The sequence below is a fragment of the Carcharodon carcharias genome, chromosome 11 (genome assembly GCF_017639515.1).
Source record: "Carcharodon carcharias isolate sCarCar2 chromosome 11, sCarCar2.pri, whole genome shotgun sequence".
NCBI classification, from domain to species: Eukaryota; Metazoa; Chordata; class Chondrichthyes; order Lamniformes; family Lamnidae; genus Carcharodon; species Carcharodon carcharias.
In genome coordinates, this window is record NC_054477.1 from 93,205,188 (window position 1) to 93,223,027 (window position 17,840).

The following is a 17,840-nucleotide window of genomic DNA, read 5'->3' on the forward strand; positions in this document are numbered from 1 at the left end:
CAGGGGGGACGGGACCTTCAGGAAGGCGGAGGCGGGGGCACAGCGCGATAAGCTGTCCGCCCGCCGACCTGTCATTGGCCAATTGAGACCATTGACAGGATAATTAAAACAATTAAAGGACCTGCCCGTCCAACCTTAAGGTTGGCGGGCAGGCCAGGAGCCCCGGCGGGCTTCTGAAAAAAACATGAAACCTCATCCACTGGCAGGATGAGGTTTCATGTAAGTTTTTAAAAAAAGTTTTTGTGAAATTTATTAACATGTCCCATCTCGTGTGACATTGTCACATGAGGGGGACATGTTAACGATTTTTTTAGTTTTCTATTTTTAGAGTTTGAAAAACTTTCAGCGATCTCCCTGAGGCAGCACTTAGCACTCTTGCATTTGGGGAGTCCCCCCCCCCCCCCCAACCCTGCACAGGAAGCGCACAGCGCTTCCTGGCGGACATCACGCTGGGCAGGCCTTAATTGGTCTGCCCACTTAAAATGGCGGCAGGGTCCGCTTCTCCAGCGGGGATCGGCTCCCTGCCCGCTAGAGATTGAGTTGGGCCCGCCTGCCTGACAGGCAGAAAATTCTGCCCTATATGTATAAGTAGATTATAAAGGCTGAATATGGAGATATATTGCCATAGCTGTAGTATGGCTGTTGATGTACAAAGCCTGAAAGTGCTGAGAATCCATTTCAACAGTGGTGTTCATCTTCATTTGGATAAATTAAAAGAGGCGTAAATAGAGCAAATCCAAACCTCAAATCTCTAGTTCAAAAGCTGGTTTAAGCCTGTATTTGAAACTTATTTTATCTCTCCAAATATCCATTCACTTATGAAACACACAGCTATTTGTTAATGTGCATCTGAAATTCCAGAGGATAATTTTGTATCTTTACATAGTGCTTTGGAATACATCCGTTTTTGTAGTTTGAATTGAAACAATGAAATTGAAACAAGGCAAGAGCAGCTAATGTCTTGTAATACTTTTGGCAATGCTAATGATAATATCCGATATTACCACTATGCCACCATCTCCCCCAGGTGTTAGAGAATCCATTTCAACTGTGGTGTTCCAACTGAGTTATAACTTGTTTGTTTCCTAAAATTTTTGTTTTTGTAAGTCATATAGAATAATAAGTATTCCATCTTTTTACATAGTCAAGTGGGTTGCAGCCATCAAAGCCTAATACCACAGATCACAGAATTTCTACCTTGCACAATTTAACAGTTGCAAATCACAAAGTAAATAACGAAGAATCTTCATCTCAAAAATGTCCAGCAGGTATGAAAAAATAACTTAAGAATGCTAATGTTGAAAACGCTGACACTTTTTAATGTTTAGCTTGTACAATTGATTCAGTGCATTGTTTCTTCTAAATAAAGTTTTATGTTGTATATTTTTCTTTTAGCTGATAGCAAATGACTTTAGAAAGGTTGTTTGCTTTCTGCCTATTGGTGATAACAAGAAGTAATAAACTCATCAATGGGATGAATTACATGAAAAACTAAATGTTTAATTAGAAACATTGAAAGATTTACAACACGGAGGAAGGCCACTCAGCCCATCATCTCCATGCCAGCTATAAAAGTTATCAGTCTAATCCCAACCCCAGTTTTTGATCTGCAGCCCTGTATGTTACAAAAACCTCAAGGGCAGAATTTTCTGCCTGTCGGGCGGGCATGCCCGACCCAATCACCGGCGGGCGCTGAGCCGATCGCCGTCAGCGAAGCGGGCCGCGCCACCATTTTACGTGGAAGGGCCAATTAAGGCCCACCCAGCGTGATGCCCGCCAGGAAGCGCTGAGTGTTCCCTGTGCGGTGGGGGGTGATCCCTAAAATCGAGAGTGGGCTCTTTTGTGCCTGCACACAAAAGAGCGCACATCTCCCTGAGGCTAAGTGCAGCCTCGGAGATCACTTCATCTTTTAAAACTATTAAAAATAGAGAAAAGAAAAATCCCTTATGTTGGGACATGTTCATAATTTACAGAACAAGTTTATTACAATTTTTAAAACCCTACATGAAACCTCATCCCGTTGCTGGATGAGGTTTCATGTTTTCTCTATTTGCCGCAGGGGCTCCTGGCTGACCTGCCAACCTTAAGGTCCTTTAATTGGTTAAATGGCCTCAAGTGGCCATTGACAGGTCGGCGGGCCCACAGCTGATTTTGCTGCGCCCCCCCGCCTTCCTGAAAATTTTAAATGGGGCGGGGTGAGGTCGGGGGTTCCGCCCAACGTCATCCCGCATCATTTTACGTGTCGGCAAGCGGGCCCTGCCCCCAGCTTGCGAACAGCAAAATTCTGCCCCAAGCGTTTGCCTTCACTGTTCTTTTAAATGCAGTGTGTGTTTCTGCCTTTACCACTCTTTAAGGCAGTAAGTTCCAGATCCCATTACCCTCTGAGTGAAAGTATTCCTCCTCAACTCCCCTCTTATCCTTCTGACACTTACTTTAAATGTATAGCAAAGTAAAATACCATGGATGTTGGAAATCTGAAATAAAACAGAAATGCTGTAAATACTCAGGCACCCGTGATGAGAGAAAGGATTTCATACTTCAAGCCGAGGAACAGGAGAGGAAAGTTCAAAAGAGCATTTGTTATAGTAGCATTCGTAAAATAGAGATGAGGCAAGGGAAGTTGAAGGCTAGCAGAAGCAATGGTGAAGCCATGGAAATCATCTGTGCCATCATTTAGAAGTCCTTGAAATTATAGTGCAAAATTAACTTGTAACAGAAGTTTAAACAATTTATTTTCAATAGTGGACATTTTCACATGAAATTTCACAACTTGTCCACAGTTTTAACGGGATTTAACAATTTATTTTAAGTGGGTTGATCACTGTTACAGTAGCTCATAACAGCCTGGTTCTTGTTTCAGGATAGAGAGAATTTTTATTAAATACTTCTACCAAATTTTTATTTCCAGTTATGATATTTGAGTTTGAATCACCTGCTAAGGTTTTGAATGAAGCAATTCTGAAGAAAAAACATAAATTTCTTGCAAATTCTGCAAAACGAGTGGAGGACATGAAAAGAAAGGAAAAACCTGGAGTAGTGAACTCTATTGAACTACACAATAAATCATTGCCTTTAAATCAAGAACAGACTTTGTTTGGTAAGAATTGTCCTGTACCTTCTTTCATTAATTGCTCAAAAACGAGTTGACATACAGTCCTAATCTCACTCATTTTCCTGTACTCATCAGCATCATCGTCAGTAGCAGCCCAATTGAAGATGGTGGGGGAAGTGAAAGTCTCTACTCCCGAAGACAGAAAGGCTGTAGAAGTAGAGATGCGACAAAGAACATTTCGGTATGGTAGAAGTGGATGTAGAAGTCTGTTAAACCATTTAACTCCCTTACATTATAGGTATGATGTACTTAAAAATTAAAGCAAACGTGGTCGCAATTGAAGTTAGTACATACTTTTCTGTGCCCCATTGTTATTTTAATAAATTTAGATTAGATTGCATATTGAAGTTTAGCCACATACATAAATCTAAACCACAACTGAATAACCAAAGACCAAATCTGAAGGGTGACTAGATGTTTCATCAGTATGTCAACAACAAATTGCATTGCCATAGCATCTTTTAATGTAGTAAACTATCCCAAGAAGCTTCACAAGAGCATTACTGAACAAAATTTGACAACAAGCTGTGTGAGATCTTATAGCAGATGGTCAGAGATAGGTTTTAAGGGGCACTGTAAAGGAGAGAGCAGTAGAGAGACTGAGGATTAAGCAGGGAATTCCAGAGCTTAGAGCCAAGGCAGTGATTGCCTCACTTATCTCTTTTGAGATTTGTATGTCAATATATGCAGATTCTGAAAGCTTATTAATGTATTCTTGTAACTTATTGCAATGCTCCTTAGAGTTGACGATCCCTCCAATTTGGCGTCATCTGCAACTTTAGAAATAATTGCTTTTCATTCCAAAGGAAAAACAGCAACATATCCAGAAATGGTCCTTGTGGAAGCCTGCTTCCCACCATCTGCCACTCTGGATAGTTCGTCTTTTACTCTCTGCTTTCTGTCTTTCAGCCAGCTAGTTATCCTTTCTGCTGTATGTTGCCTGACTTGACATGCTTTGACCTGATTCATTGGTCTATCTTGTACTATCATATCAAGGGCCTTTTGGAATCAGGGTTTTTTTTCCCCCAAGGGATGATCTTCAGATTTTCTCAAGGCTGCTCTTGAGATTTTTTCAAGGGCTACTTTTTTATTCTCTTTTATTAGGTGATGTCACGTAGTAACATTACCTTCTGTATTTGTATTGACATGTTAGGTATTTGGACTTGCACGGAAGAAGAATTAGAAGAATTCACAATATCCTTAAAAATCACCCCTCTGTTAAATGTAAAACTACAACACACAAGGAAACCATGAATTTCCTAGACATCGCTATTTAAATTAGCGCAAGTATAAGTTAGCAACAAAAGTTTTTTTCCCCAAAATAACTGACCCATCGCCCTAAACACATCTATGCATGTGAAAAAAGTCAAAAGATTTTCGTTAAAAGTTGCTATCCTTGTTCACTGCATCTCAGATCTCGACCTCCGATTTAAATTTAACAATTAATCTAGTATTGATATTGAACTAGCATCAATATTGATCAAGCATCAGCTGGTGTTTGCGGAGGAGAGTTCCAAACTTCTACCACTTTTGTATGGAGAAGTGTTACCTAATTTCACTCCTGGAAGATTTGGTACTAATTTTCAGATTATTTTTCCAAGTCCTAGACTCCACTAAATTGATTATTTACCATGTTACATTTCCCTTATTACAGCAATGACTACACTTCTAAAGCATTTCATTTACTGTAAAGTACTTTGGGATGTATGGAGATCATAAAACGCAATACAAAAATACAAGTCGTTCATTACTGTGTGGGATCTTAGTATATGCAAAATGTTTGCATGTTTGTCTCTAATACGGTCACTGTACCTCAAGTAATTCAGTTTGTGAAATGCTTTGAGATGTGATAACATATAAATGCAAATCTTTTTAATGAAATAAAACTGTTCAGTATTAAATTATCCAATTAACAGTGTTCACTACTATAGCATCTAGTACTTTTTCCCCCATGCAATGGCACTAACTCCTGAACTTATGCAGCCTTAAGCTAGAGACTCCACATTCATTTGCAAGGATTTAATTAACTCGGTGACTTCAAGTTTTTCAGCTCCCAGCTAGCTGAGTATTCCTTTGTTGATAGGTTTAAAACTGTTCTCTCTTTTGCAGCCTCACTTACCCCCTCATAGTCTAACTTCACCCCGCACCCTTGACGCCTCTTTCCTGCAAACCCCCCCGCCCCAGTTGCTGATTTTTATGTTTTTTACTTTGAACCTGGCCCAAACCTGCCTGCTTTGCAAATTGTTTTCTTAGGTACCTTCAATTCCACTATGTAAAGGAATAAATGTAGGTAGACTTAATTAGGTTTGCTGAAAATCCCAAACATAACTCCTTGGTGTTTGTGTTTGAATAAGGTAGAAATGAGAAATTTGATCTTAACCACTGTAACCAGGTTAAAAATGCCAATACCACTTCTGATTTTGCTGTTGTTAATTACGAGTACAAAAAAATCATGCACCTTAGTAACTTTCATATTAATACTTTAATACAATGGTTCATAAAAAGGATCCCTAGTTGTTCAACTAGTTTCATGAATTCATTTTAAATGTTTGGGAAACTAAGTCCTGTTCTTGGATTGTTAGTCTCTTTATCAGAGTCACGGGAGGATTTTCCCCTCGTCGGGCAGGCGCAGCAGGCAGGCCTGGGAGCGGCTGTGCAATGGTCCGCCGCCCGCGATTTCATGCTGGTTGGCTGTTAATGGGCTTGCCGCTATTTCACGCTTGTGTATGCCAAGTGCGCATCCGCACGCCGAGTTGAAAACCCTGCCCATAGAGTTGTTACAGCACTGAGGACCATTTGACCCATCAAGTTCTTGCCAGCACTCTAGAACAATCTGGTCAGTCCTATTCCCCTGCAGCGTTTAAGTTTATTTTGCTCAAGTGCCCATCCAATGTCATTTTGAATTTCTTTGTTTCTACTTCCATAGGTGCAGAGAGTTCCAGGTCTTTAACTCTCACTGCGTAAGAAATTGTTCTTCCTCATATAACCCCCACCACCCGCATTACTTGCCCAAAATTTATCCGTATACTTTAGTCCTTGTACAATCAGTGAATGGGAACAGATTTTTACCTACCTCATCTAAACATGTCATAATCTTATACACCTTGATCAAATCTCTTCTCAAGCTCCTTTACTCCAAAGAGAACTCTAACATTATCCCAGTACTTAGTTGGGTAGTAAAGTCCCCAGTATCACACTCTGTACTGTAGTTCGTGCACATCTCTTATTTCCCTGCAGATTTGCTTTTCTATCTATCTCTCTCACTCTCGCTCACTCTCTAGAGAGAGCTCTTTTATCATTTTTCTACATGGCTAGTTATGCTTGTAACTCACCAGTCTTGTTCACTATACTTTGTGCATTTACATACATTGTAAACCTGTCTTTGTATTCCTTCTAAGTCTGCTCCTATCTAACATGCTGTTAGTTTCTTCCCCAGTACTATCCATAACAATCACTCTTTTATGCACCTTATTTCTCTTTTCTACTTCTGTGTTGGTTCCCATCTCCCTGCCAATTTAATTTAAACCCAAGCTAGTGAACTTTGCTGTGAGCACATTGGTCCCAGTCCTGTTGAGGTGCAACCTGTTACTTTTGATTAGGTGCTTTCTGCCTCAGAGTAGTTCTCAATGCCCTGTCCCTTCTGCACCATGCTCTGAGCTATGCATTGATTCTCCCTTTTTTTTTACCTTCAATAGCGTGTGGCACTGGGAGTAATCCAGAGGTTGCTACCTTTTTTGAGGTCCTACTATTTAACTTCCTCCTTGGCTGCTAAAAGTCTTGATCGCAAGACCTCAATACCTGCTCTCTTTCTGTTGTTGGTACCGAAGCGCATCACAACTTCTGGCTCACTCCCTTTTTCCCTGCAGAATATTCTTCACCCTCTCTGTGGTGTCCTTTATCCTGGCACCAGGGAGGCAGCACACCATGTGAGATTCACGATAACGATTACGGAAGCACCAGCTTGATCCCCTAACTATGGAATCTTCTATAACAAGTGCATTTCCTTTCTTTACTCTTCCCATTTTTGCATTTCCTTGCTCATTGGTGCTATGATCTAGGCTGCACTCCTTCAAAGTATTGTCACTCCCAGCAGTCTCCTTTGCTGAGTACCTGTTTGAGAGTGTCACACACCCAGAAGATTCCTGCACTTCCAGCCCTTAACCTTTTCTTCCAGATGACCACCCATCTACTATCCTGATCTCTCTGCCTCTGGAACATACAATCCAGAAACTCTCATCCTCCCTGATGCTCCACTGTGACTCTAGCTGCCCCTCAAGCTCAGAAATTCTGAGCTCAAGCTGGAGACACTTCCTGCACGCCTGGTCACCCAAGGTACATGAAGTGTCCTGAAGTTCCCACATGGTGCAGCAATTGCAAGCAACTAGTGTCAGCTGCTCATCCATGATCCATCTAAGTTCTATTCCCTTTTTTAGAATCTAGTTGATACCTTGTTTAAACTAATTTTAATTAACGTCTCCATATCTGCTCTGTGCTGGTACTTATTAATTCCCATGTATTAGCATAATGTTCATACTTTGCAGTCTCTACAGCCAGCTTGATGAGGTGAAAAACAGGAAAAAGGAGGTGACCAGACAAATAGTTTGTGCCAGAAATCGTGAGAAAGCAAAAGAATTCCAAAAGGTAAATGTTCAGTCTGTATATCTCTGCGTTTCTGGGAAATGACGTAGGAGGAATCCAAATAAATTTTAGGAAGGATAATCTGCCTGCTGCTTCCTTGCTTTCCCGGCCTCATATTTTAGTTGTTAAAGACCAATGACAAGGTTGCTGTACTTTTCTTTGAATAATTGCTTATGCTAGGTAAATGTTATGTGGCTTAATTCCATTCTCTTGAACAACTATAGTACTTATTTATAGGTGAATAGTACTTTTAATAATGGCAAACAACAGAGCTGTAATGTTTCTGCACAAATTAGAAATTGGTTTGCGTTTACCCCGATATTCAGGCGCAAAGCATACCAAGTTAATAGCAGTAGCTCAATCTGCACAAGCATTTGTCCCATTGCTAAATTTATGGGGTTCTTTCTTTAGGTGTTCTATGTAAATCAGGGACTAACACTTGTTGATGGACCCCTTGTGAGATTAGTTACCACTGAATGGCCTAGTGGTGGTCAATGAAAAATAAGTATTTTATTTAATGTTCTTGTGGAGCCAGGACGAACATGAGTGCTCCTGTAACTCCCTGAGTTGCAGTCGCCCATCCATTCCAATCCAGCCCTTGCAGGACTTTCCAAAGCCTGCTGTTGGAGAAGTCAGCAGTTGAGCTTCCGATGGAGGTGTGACCAGTGCTACTAGATAGATCCATAGAAAAGTTATGGTGCAAAAAGAGACCATTCTGCACCAGCCAAAAAGAGGATAAAGAAACTAGCCGCTCATTTTAATCCCACTTCCTAACACCTGGTCTGTAGCCTTGCAGGTTACAGCACTTTAGATGCAGATCCAGGTTCCTTTTAAATGAGTTGTGTTTCAGCCTGAATCACCAATTAAGGCAGCGAATTCCAGACGCCCACCACCCTCTAAATGAAAATGTTTTTCATGAGATCATGCTGAGAATACTGATGAGACTCTAAGACTAATATCCATCAACCATTCAGCCTCTAAATCAGAGAAGGGTCATGAGGACTTGAAACGTCAACTTTGTTCTTCTCCGCCGATGCTGCCAGACCTGCTGAGTTTTTCCAGGTATTTCTGTTTTTGTTTCCAATTTCTACCCTACTTGCCCTGATCTTCCCAGTGAGTTATCCAACTTTAATCTATGGCATTTTGGAGAAACTTGAATTTAACCAGTAGTTCACCACGGAGAAAAATAATTAGCTCAAATTTCCCTTCATATTATCATGCACTTGATAATAGTCATTTATAGAACATCATGAGCAGAGGCCTGGAAACAAAACACATATTCCCCTTCTATCAACCAAGGATGGTGCCTGACATGGGGAAAGCTAAGAAAACAGTAATTGAGAAAAAATTCTGATGTTTTTTGATGAAAAATGTTGGATTTTTTTTACCCTTTCCCAATGTATGACAAGACTTCAGTATGGTACAGAGTATTTTCTTAGGTTTTACCCACAAGATTCAACAGTGGCAGTAGCTTACAGTAAAAAAACCGAAAATATTTATTACCTGTGCCATTCTGGGTAGAGTTTGTGTCCATTTGGAAGGTGTCTTTTGAAGGAAGCCTCCACCCCATTTGTGGCCTCTCTCTCGCTTTCTCAGCTTCTACTCTACCTGGGTTTCACTTTTTCTAATGACAGGGTTTCCTGCTGCTGATGGCTGCCTCTCAGCCAGTTAATACGCTGTGGAGACCGGGGCCAGATTGCAAAGGCTAGGGTGGGAGGGTACACCTGGGGGAGGGGGGACAGACCTTGGTAGGGGCCCTCTGATCGGGAAAGTGGGCCCATTAGGGAGGCGGCACCCCAGCCACCTCGCTTCCCACGCGAAGCCCAAGCAAACCTACTGGGTTTACTCATTGCCCCCCCCTTAAAAGTTGTGGTCAGGCAGGAAGCAGCCTTTAAGTGGCTACCAGAGCCTCAATTGGGGTGAAGGCCTTGCCCCCCCCCCCCCCACAATCCATTAAATTGCTGCGAGATTGGAATGGTAGGTAGTAGCAAGGACACCAGCAGAATTGCATGGCCCCCCACCTGCAAACCTAATGGTCCCATAATCCTGTGGCCCCTATTGTGAGTATGGACAGTTTCTAATCTTACGGCAGCTGAACAACCTGTTACTTTTTTTATTCTTTCATGGGATGTGAACATCACTGACGTTGCGAGCATTTATTGCCCATCTCTACTTGCCCTCGAGAAGGTGGTGTGAGCTGCCCTTTTGAATTGCTGCAATCCATCTGGTATAGGTACACCCACAGTGCTGTTAGGAAAGGAGTTCCAGGATTTTGACCCAGCAATGTTGAAGAAATGGTGATATAGGGAAAAATTTTCACCCCCGTTGGTTGGTTGTGGGGGGGGGAGTGTAGGAGCGGGCACGCGTGTCTCCGATTGGTGGCCCCAATTGGGGGCAAATGCCATTTTAAGTGGGCAGGCCAATTAAGGCCTGCCCAGCATGATATCCGCCAGGAAGCACTATGTGCTCTCTTTGCAGGGGTGGGGTGGGATTCCCTCAGCCCGGAGTGCGCTCTTTCATGCATGCGTGCAAAAGAGCGCACTGATCTCCCTGAGGCTAAATGCTGCCTCAGGGAGATCAACTCAGAATTAAAACTTTTAAGGTAAATGTTTAAAAAAAATTTCCCTGACATGTCCCCTCATGTGACACTCATATGAGTTGGGACATGCCTATCACTTTAACTCAAACCTTTATTAAATATTTAAAAACCCTCATGAAACTTTATCCCGCGTGTGGATGAGGTTTCATGCTTTTTCTTAAGCCCGCCCGGGCTCCCAGCCTGTCTGCCAACCCTAAGCTTGGACGGGCAGCTCTGCCAATTACCTAAATTGTTTTATTAATGGCCTCAAAGGCCGTTGACAGATCGGCAGGCGCACAGCTGACTCGGCTGCACCCCTGCCGACCCGAGAATGGAAATGACGCAGGGTGACATCAGGAACTCCACCCGACGTCATCCCGCGTCATATTACACGTTGGTGAGCAGCTCCTTGATGGTCGGTCAAATGCTGCCTTGATCTCTCACCTCAACTCACTTTTGGCTGTAGTTAATGCATTTAACAAATTGTGAAATTTCTAGCACAGCAGTAAGGGTAAAATGCTTCCTCCTTCCTGCATACATAATGATTTTGTAAAGCTTAGTAGTATCTTTGCCAATGAGTTAAGGTACATATGAGGTTACATCAATACCTCCCGTCTGTTAATCAGATATTTCTTTTGGTCACGCTAAAGGAATACATAAAATACATGTTCGATACAGGTTGATGTGGTGGAATAGTCTTTCAAAACATTTAACGTGTATTCACTGTGATCACTAGGGCCAGTTTTTAAACTTATGTATGAAACTACTGAAAGCTGTGTTTCTGTTTTCCCCTAGAAAACTTTGGAAAAACTAAGAGCTAAAAAAATGCACCAGTGATGCTGTACGATCTACGAATCAATCAAGAACAGCCTACGACCTTATCCACATAAATATTTGTATTAATGTGTAAACTTCTCTGAGTGGTCTGTTGTTTAATGCTATTTTATAATAAATATCTTATTTGTAATTTTATATTTTAAGCTCCATCCAATGAAGATATCTGTAAATGGTGATTAGAATTTTAGATGGTTTCTCTTTTTTTGTAAATTTTGTATTAGTTTTATTATATTAGTGAGAATTTATAAAATAAATTTCATATTTATCCATTTTATAGGCTAAAGTAATACAATTTTTATAAAAATACTTATCACTATATACAAATTGGAAAATTAGTTTCTTCAATTGAATCACTCAATAAATGTTATCTTTTGTTCAAGTTTGTATCTCATCCACAATATTTTTAGTTTTGTACATAGAAGCTTCTCCATTGTACCAACTATTGCTTAGCATTCTGGTGTAATAATGCAAATAGGAGAAATCGTACCTAATATCAAATACTACATTGTGAATTTGTACAGTGTGTCCAAACATACTAATTCTTAGATAATTTGCCACAAATAAAACTAGCATTTGTGCTGGATTGCCTGACTGCTTTAGATTACTTAGAATATTTGTGGAATAATTGTGACAACCTCAGCGATGTAGTTGACTCTTAACTGCCCTCTGAAATAGCCTAGCAAGCCATTCAGCTCAAGGGCAATTAAGGATGGGCAACAAATGCTGTCCTTCCTAGCAACACCCACATCCTGTGAAAGAATAAATAACGTAGGAAAGACCAACCTTCTGGTTGAGATCCTTAATTTCAAATGTGTATTCCTTCTAAAAATACACTTCTTCAGGAACCATGCCTCAAAAGGACATTAACGACCATGGACTTCCATTGGATTATTCATGATTAAGCTTGGCAAAGTACTGCAGTGGTTTGCTTTTGCCTTCTGCAAAAATATACCTCCTTTTTAAAATTAACAATAAATTAATAGTACAATATATCTGAAAATGGCTGACCCTCATTGTTAGGTAATGATCAACAATCAAGGGGAGGCAGGCTAAGCTACAGGCAGCAGGTCAGGAACTCAACATGATCTGCTCAGTTCTGAATTTACCTCAGGTCGGTTTGCAGATGATTGGGAACCTCTGGAGCTGCCATGTAAGTAATTAATTGAAGACGTACCCAGCATTTTTGATTTAAGATCAGGTACACAGGTCTCTTGAGCTGTGTGGAACTAGCCAGGTTAACCAGGCAAGAGCGCAGCAGGGAATGCTGCTTCTGTGAAACTGACATGTTGGGAAGTCTTTGAACAACAAAACTGAATAGCTGCAGCCATGCCTACGTGATAGGATGGTGCTCACAGAACTTCTGAAAAGTGTGCTCTTATTGCTTGGTAGGTGATTTCCAACTATTTGGAAGTCAGTTCCCACCTATCTTGGACTTCAGTCACCTTGATCTATACTTTTCTGCTCTTGGCCTTCAACATGGCATGGGAATAGCTATGCAATTCTACCTTATGTCTTTGAGGAAGGAGAGGAGCAAAAGCACCAAGAGCAACATCAGCTGCCTTCTCAGGCACATATTGTTACATAGGATAGAGGGGTTGGGCACAGAGATCCAACTTGAAGGAAATGAGGCTTCTAACATGGGGTCTACAGGTAGAAGATGAGCACTCTGGATATCTGTGAGTACCAGTGACTCAGGATGCTCAGACTTTCACAGCAAGTCACTGCTGACGTCTGCAGCTATTTTATTCGTTCATGCAATTTAAGCATCGTTGGCAAAACCAGCATTCATTGTCCATCCCTAATTTCTCTTGAGAAGGTGCTGGTGAGCCAACTTAAAGCACTGTATTCCATCTAGTGTTGTACACCCACAGTATTGTGTTAGGGAGTTCCAGGATTTTGACCCAGCAAGGAACAGTGATTATAGTTCCAAGTTATGATGCTATGACTTGGAGGGGAGCATGCAGGCAGTGGTGTTCTGATGCATCTGTTGCCCTTCTAGATGGTGGATGTTGTGGAAGATGCTGTCTAAGGAGACTTGGCAAGTTTCTGCAGTGTTTCTTGTAGATGATACACGGAGCCACTTTGCAGTTGTGCAGTAAGTGAATGTTTAAGGTGGTGGATGGCTGCTTTGTCCTGGATGGTGTCAAGCTTCTTGGGTGCAGTAGGTGCACTCATCCAGGCAAGTGGAGAGCTCTCCATCACACTTATCACTGGAGCCTTGTAGATTTTGGACTGGCTTTGGGGACTCAGGAGGTGTGTTATTCACCACAGAATTCGCTGCCTCTGATCTGATCTCGTAGCCACAGTATTTATATGGCTAGCTCAGTTAAGTTTCTGGTCAATGGTCAGTCCCAGGATGTTGATGGTGGTAGGTTCAGCAATGTTAATGCCATTAATGGGAGATAGTTACATTCTCTCTTATTGGATATGGTCAGCGCAAATGTTACTTGCCACTTATCAGCCCAAGCCTGAATATTGTCCAGATCCTACTGCATATGGACACAGCTGCTTCATTAACTGAAAAGTTATGAGTGGTACTGAACACTTTGCAATCATCAGCAAACATCCCCACTTCTGAATCTGTTGGAAGGAAAGTCATTAATGAAGCAGTTGAAGATGGTTAGGCCTAGGACACGGCCCTGGAACAAGACCTCTTCCTCAGTGAACCAGGTGGGCATTTATTGACAGTGGCCAACAAGGGAGCTCTGTACTCTCCTTGGAGTTCTGTACTCCTGCAAGGAAAGAAAATAGAGCTACAAGTATGAGAAATGGGTTGTGTGAAGGGCAACATTTTGAGAAACTGACTTTGTACTATTTTACACCCATACCTCAAATATTAGGGTGAATGTGAATGTTGGCTATTTAGGTGGGAATGTGAGGAAATGCCTCAAGAGTGAGGAGTATGTGGAGCTGCACGGTGTGTTGTGAATGATGTGGGTGTTGGCCCTGAAAGAGCTATGCCACTCACCTTTCCTGCCCTCCTGAAGCCCTTTAATTTCTTTGGGCTCAAGGGACCACACTCCTGCTGCTTACTTCCTCAGCCACTTTCATCCTCAGCTGCTGTATTTGAGAGGCTGGCCTTTTCCTCCTGTACTTGGCAAAAATCAGTCCCTCAAATACTGGGGCCAACATTCCCAGGTCATCTTTCAAAAGTGTTTATGTTCTGGAATGGTGCCTTGCAGATTGGAAATATAACCCCACTATTTAAGAAAAGAGGGAAGTACAAACGTGTTAGCCTGTCATCAGTAGGGAAAATACTAGAATCAATTGTGAACAATGTGATAACTGGGCACTTAAATAGTGATGAGATTGGCAGGGTCAACATAGACTTATGAAAGGGAAATCAATTTTGACAAACCTGTTGGAGTTCTTTGAGAATGTTACAAGCAGAATAGATAAGGGAGAACCAGTGGATCTGGTGTATTTGGATTTTCAGAAGGCTTTGGATAAGGTCACTCACAGGAGGTTAGTAAACAATATTAGAGCTCGTGGAAGTAGGGGAAATGTACTGGCATGGATTGAAGATTGGTTAACAGACAGAAAACAGCAGGGATAAATGGATAAAAACAAAAAACTGCAGATGCTGGAAATCCAAAACAAAACAAAAACAGAATTACCTGGAAAAACTCAGCAGGCGGAGAAGAAAAGAGTTGACGTTTCGAGTCCTCATGACCCTTCATGAGGAACTGATTTTTCTTTACAAGGAGAGGGGTGAAATATAAGCTGGTTTAAGGTGGGGGGGGGGGGGGGGGGGGGGGGTGGGTGGTGTGGATGTAGGGACAAGCAAGCAGTGATAGGAGCAGATAATCAAAAGATGTCACAGACAAAAGAACACGTGTTAAAGTTGGTGATATTATCTAAACGAATGTGCTAATTAAGAATGGATGGTAGGGCACTCAAGGTATAGCTCTAGTGGGGGTGGGGGGGCATAAAAGATTTAAAAATAATGGAAACAGGAAAAAAAAATCTATATAAATTATTGGAAAAAACAAAAGGAAGGGGGAGGAAGGAGCTCAAGACTTAAAGTGGTTGAATTCAATATTCAGTCCGGAAGGCTGTAAGGTGCCTAGTCGGAACATGAGGTGCTGTTCCTCCAGTTTGCATTGGGCTTCACTGGAACAATGCAGCAAGCCAAGGACAGACATGTGGGCAAGAGAGCAGGGTGGAGTGTTAAAATGGCAAGCGACAGGGAGGTTTGGGTGAATTCTTGCGGACAGACCGCAGGTGTTCTGCAAAACGGTCGCCCAGTTTACGTTTGGTTTCCAATGTAGAGGAGATCGCATTGGGAGCAACGAATGCAGTAGACTAAGTTGGGGGAAATGCAAGTGAAATGCTGCTTCACTTGAAATGAGTGTTTGGGCCCTTGGACAGTGAGGAGAGAGGAAGTGAAGGGGCAGGTGTTACATCTTTTGCGTGGGCATGGGGAGGTGCCATAGGTGGGGGTTGATGAGTCGGGGGTGATGGAGGAGTGGATGAGGGTGTCCCGGAGGGAACAATCCCTACGGAATGCCGCCAGGGGGGTGAAGGGAAGATGTGTTTGGTGGTGGCATCATGCTGGAGTTGGCAGAAATGGCGGAGGATGATCCTTTGAATGCGGAGGCTGGTGGGGTGATAAGTGAGGACAAGGGGGACCCTATCATGTTTCTGGGAGGGAGGAGAAGGCATGAGGGTGTGAGGGATAAATGGATCATTCTCAGGTTGGCAGGCTGTGACTAATGGAGAGTACCACAAGGATCAGTGCTTGAGCCCCAGCTATTAAATCCATATCAATCATTTGGATGTGGGCACCAAATGTAATATTTCCAAGTTTGCTGAGGGCACAACTTGATAGGAATGAGTTGTGAGAAGGATGCAAAGAGATTTAGACAAGTAAGTGGGCAACAACATGGCAGATGGAATATAATATGGAAAAATATGAAGTTATCCACTTTGGTAGAAAAAAACAGAAATGCAGAGTATTTTTTGAATGGGGCGAGGTGAGAAGTGTTGATGTCCAAAGAGATTTGGGTGTTCTTATTCATGAGTCACTGAAAGCTAACATGCAGTTGCAGCAAGGAATTAGGATGGCAAATGGTATGTTAGCCTTTATTGCAAGGGGATTTGAGTACAAGAGTAAGGAAGTCTTGCTGCAGTTGTATAGAGCCTTGGTAAGACCACACATGGAGTACTGTGTGCAGTTTTGGTCTCCTTACCTAAGGTAGGATAAACTGGCTATATACTGGCAGATTGTCTTATGAGGAGACACTGAGGAAACTGGGTCTATATTCTCTAATGTTTAGAAGAATGAGAGGTAGCCTCACTGAAGTGTGTAAAATTGTTACGGGGCTCGACAGTTTAGATGCAGGATGTTCCCTTGGCTATGGGGGTCTAGAGCCACAGAACACCGGTCTCAGATTAAGGAATAGGCCATTGAGGGCTGAGCTGAGGAGGAATTTCTTCAGTCCAGAGGGTGGTAAATCTTTTCAATTCTCTATCCCAGGGGATTGTGGAGGCTCAGTCATTGAGTATGTTTCAAGCAGAGGTCGATAGATTTCTAGATACCAATGACATCAAGGCATGATAGGTTAATGTGGAAAAATAGATTTGAAGGAGATGATCAGCTATTATCCAGTTAAATAGTGGAGCAGGCTTGAAGGGCCGAATGGCCTACTCCTACTCCACCTATGTTCCTATGTCTCCTTTCCATTCCTGTGGTTGCTGAAGCCACAGGAATCAATGTACAGTTCAACCATTCTGACTTCTGCAGGATCCTTTAACTAGAATTCCTTCATTTGACAGATTTGCCATGTCATCCCGCTCATCCTTTCTGGTTGCAAATGTCAATGCAGTGGCTGAGTTAGAGCTGACAGAACAAATGGGTTCCTGATCCACTATTGACCTCTCCGCTTCATGTGAGTCAGTTAAAATAAATATCTGCCTTAGGATTTATTTATCACACCCTTGCAGTTATACCCACGAACCTATGTAAAAATGGATACTGCTTTTAAAAACATGGAGAATGGGCAATCTGCATTGAAACAAGGTATAGTTGAGAGGTCAGGTGACCTTCCTTGTCTGCCAATGTACATGAAACTACCCAAGGCTGGAAGTTAGCCCATTTGTCTGGTCAGGACATTAAAATATAAACTACCATTTTGGGCCATTTGAGAGTACATTAACATGCAAAATATCTTTCCTGTGGATTTAACAGCTGCTTTTGTCCAAATACCTACAGAAACTAGTGCACAATGACTCCACAAAATTATTGGCTGCAGAATGGAATTCCGCATAAGAATGAGTTCTCCTCATCCAATCACATGGATGCACAAATGGCTGAAACTCAAACCCTTTTGTCTGTCAATACTCAAGTCATCAGGAACCATTTGTGTGGACAATGGGAAAACAGATATTATGGTCACCTGACAGAAATCAGTTTGTGGTCAGGAACATTTATTAATGCACAATTTGAGAGCAGCCTGCTATCAGTCAGTCTGAAAGGCAGAGTCAGAGGGAAGGGATCCTATTCAGGAAAGGAAGGACCCTGCCTAGAGTGCACTAACAGGCAGAGAAGTGAAGCTAGCCATTTTACCTATTGATCCAAAGAACCACGTCAGATCTTTGCAACAGAAGCTCAAATGGAACAATGCCAGAAACCTGCTGCTGCAAGTAGTAAACCACTGTGAATACATCACCGGA

At 42.1% G+C, this 17,840-nt stretch overlaps 1 protein-coding gene across 1 annotated transcript in view; it reads left to right on the plus strand.

The window, feature by feature from the left end:
• Positions 1 to 11,756, plus strand: part of cep295 (centrosomal protein 295) — a 119,878-nt gene extending 108,122 nt beyond the window's left edge. Inside the window, exons 25-29 of the mRNA XM_041199489.1 lie at positions 1,145 to 1,268; positions 2,909 to 3,097; positions 3,188 to 3,293; positions 7,654 to 7,753; positions 11,124 to 11,756. Of these exons, the coding sequence (XP_041055423.1) occupies positions 1,145 to 1,268; positions 2,909 to 3,097; positions 3,188 to 3,293; positions 7,654 to 7,753; positions 11,124 to 11,165 (561 nt within the window). The 3' untranslated portion in view covers positions 11,166 to 11,756. The remainder of the gene's footprint in view (positions 1 to 1,144; positions 1,269 to 2,908; positions 3,098 to 3,187; positions 3,294 to 7,653; positions 7,754 to 11,123) is intronic.
• Positions 11,757 to 17,840: the final 6,084 nt, after the last annotated feature.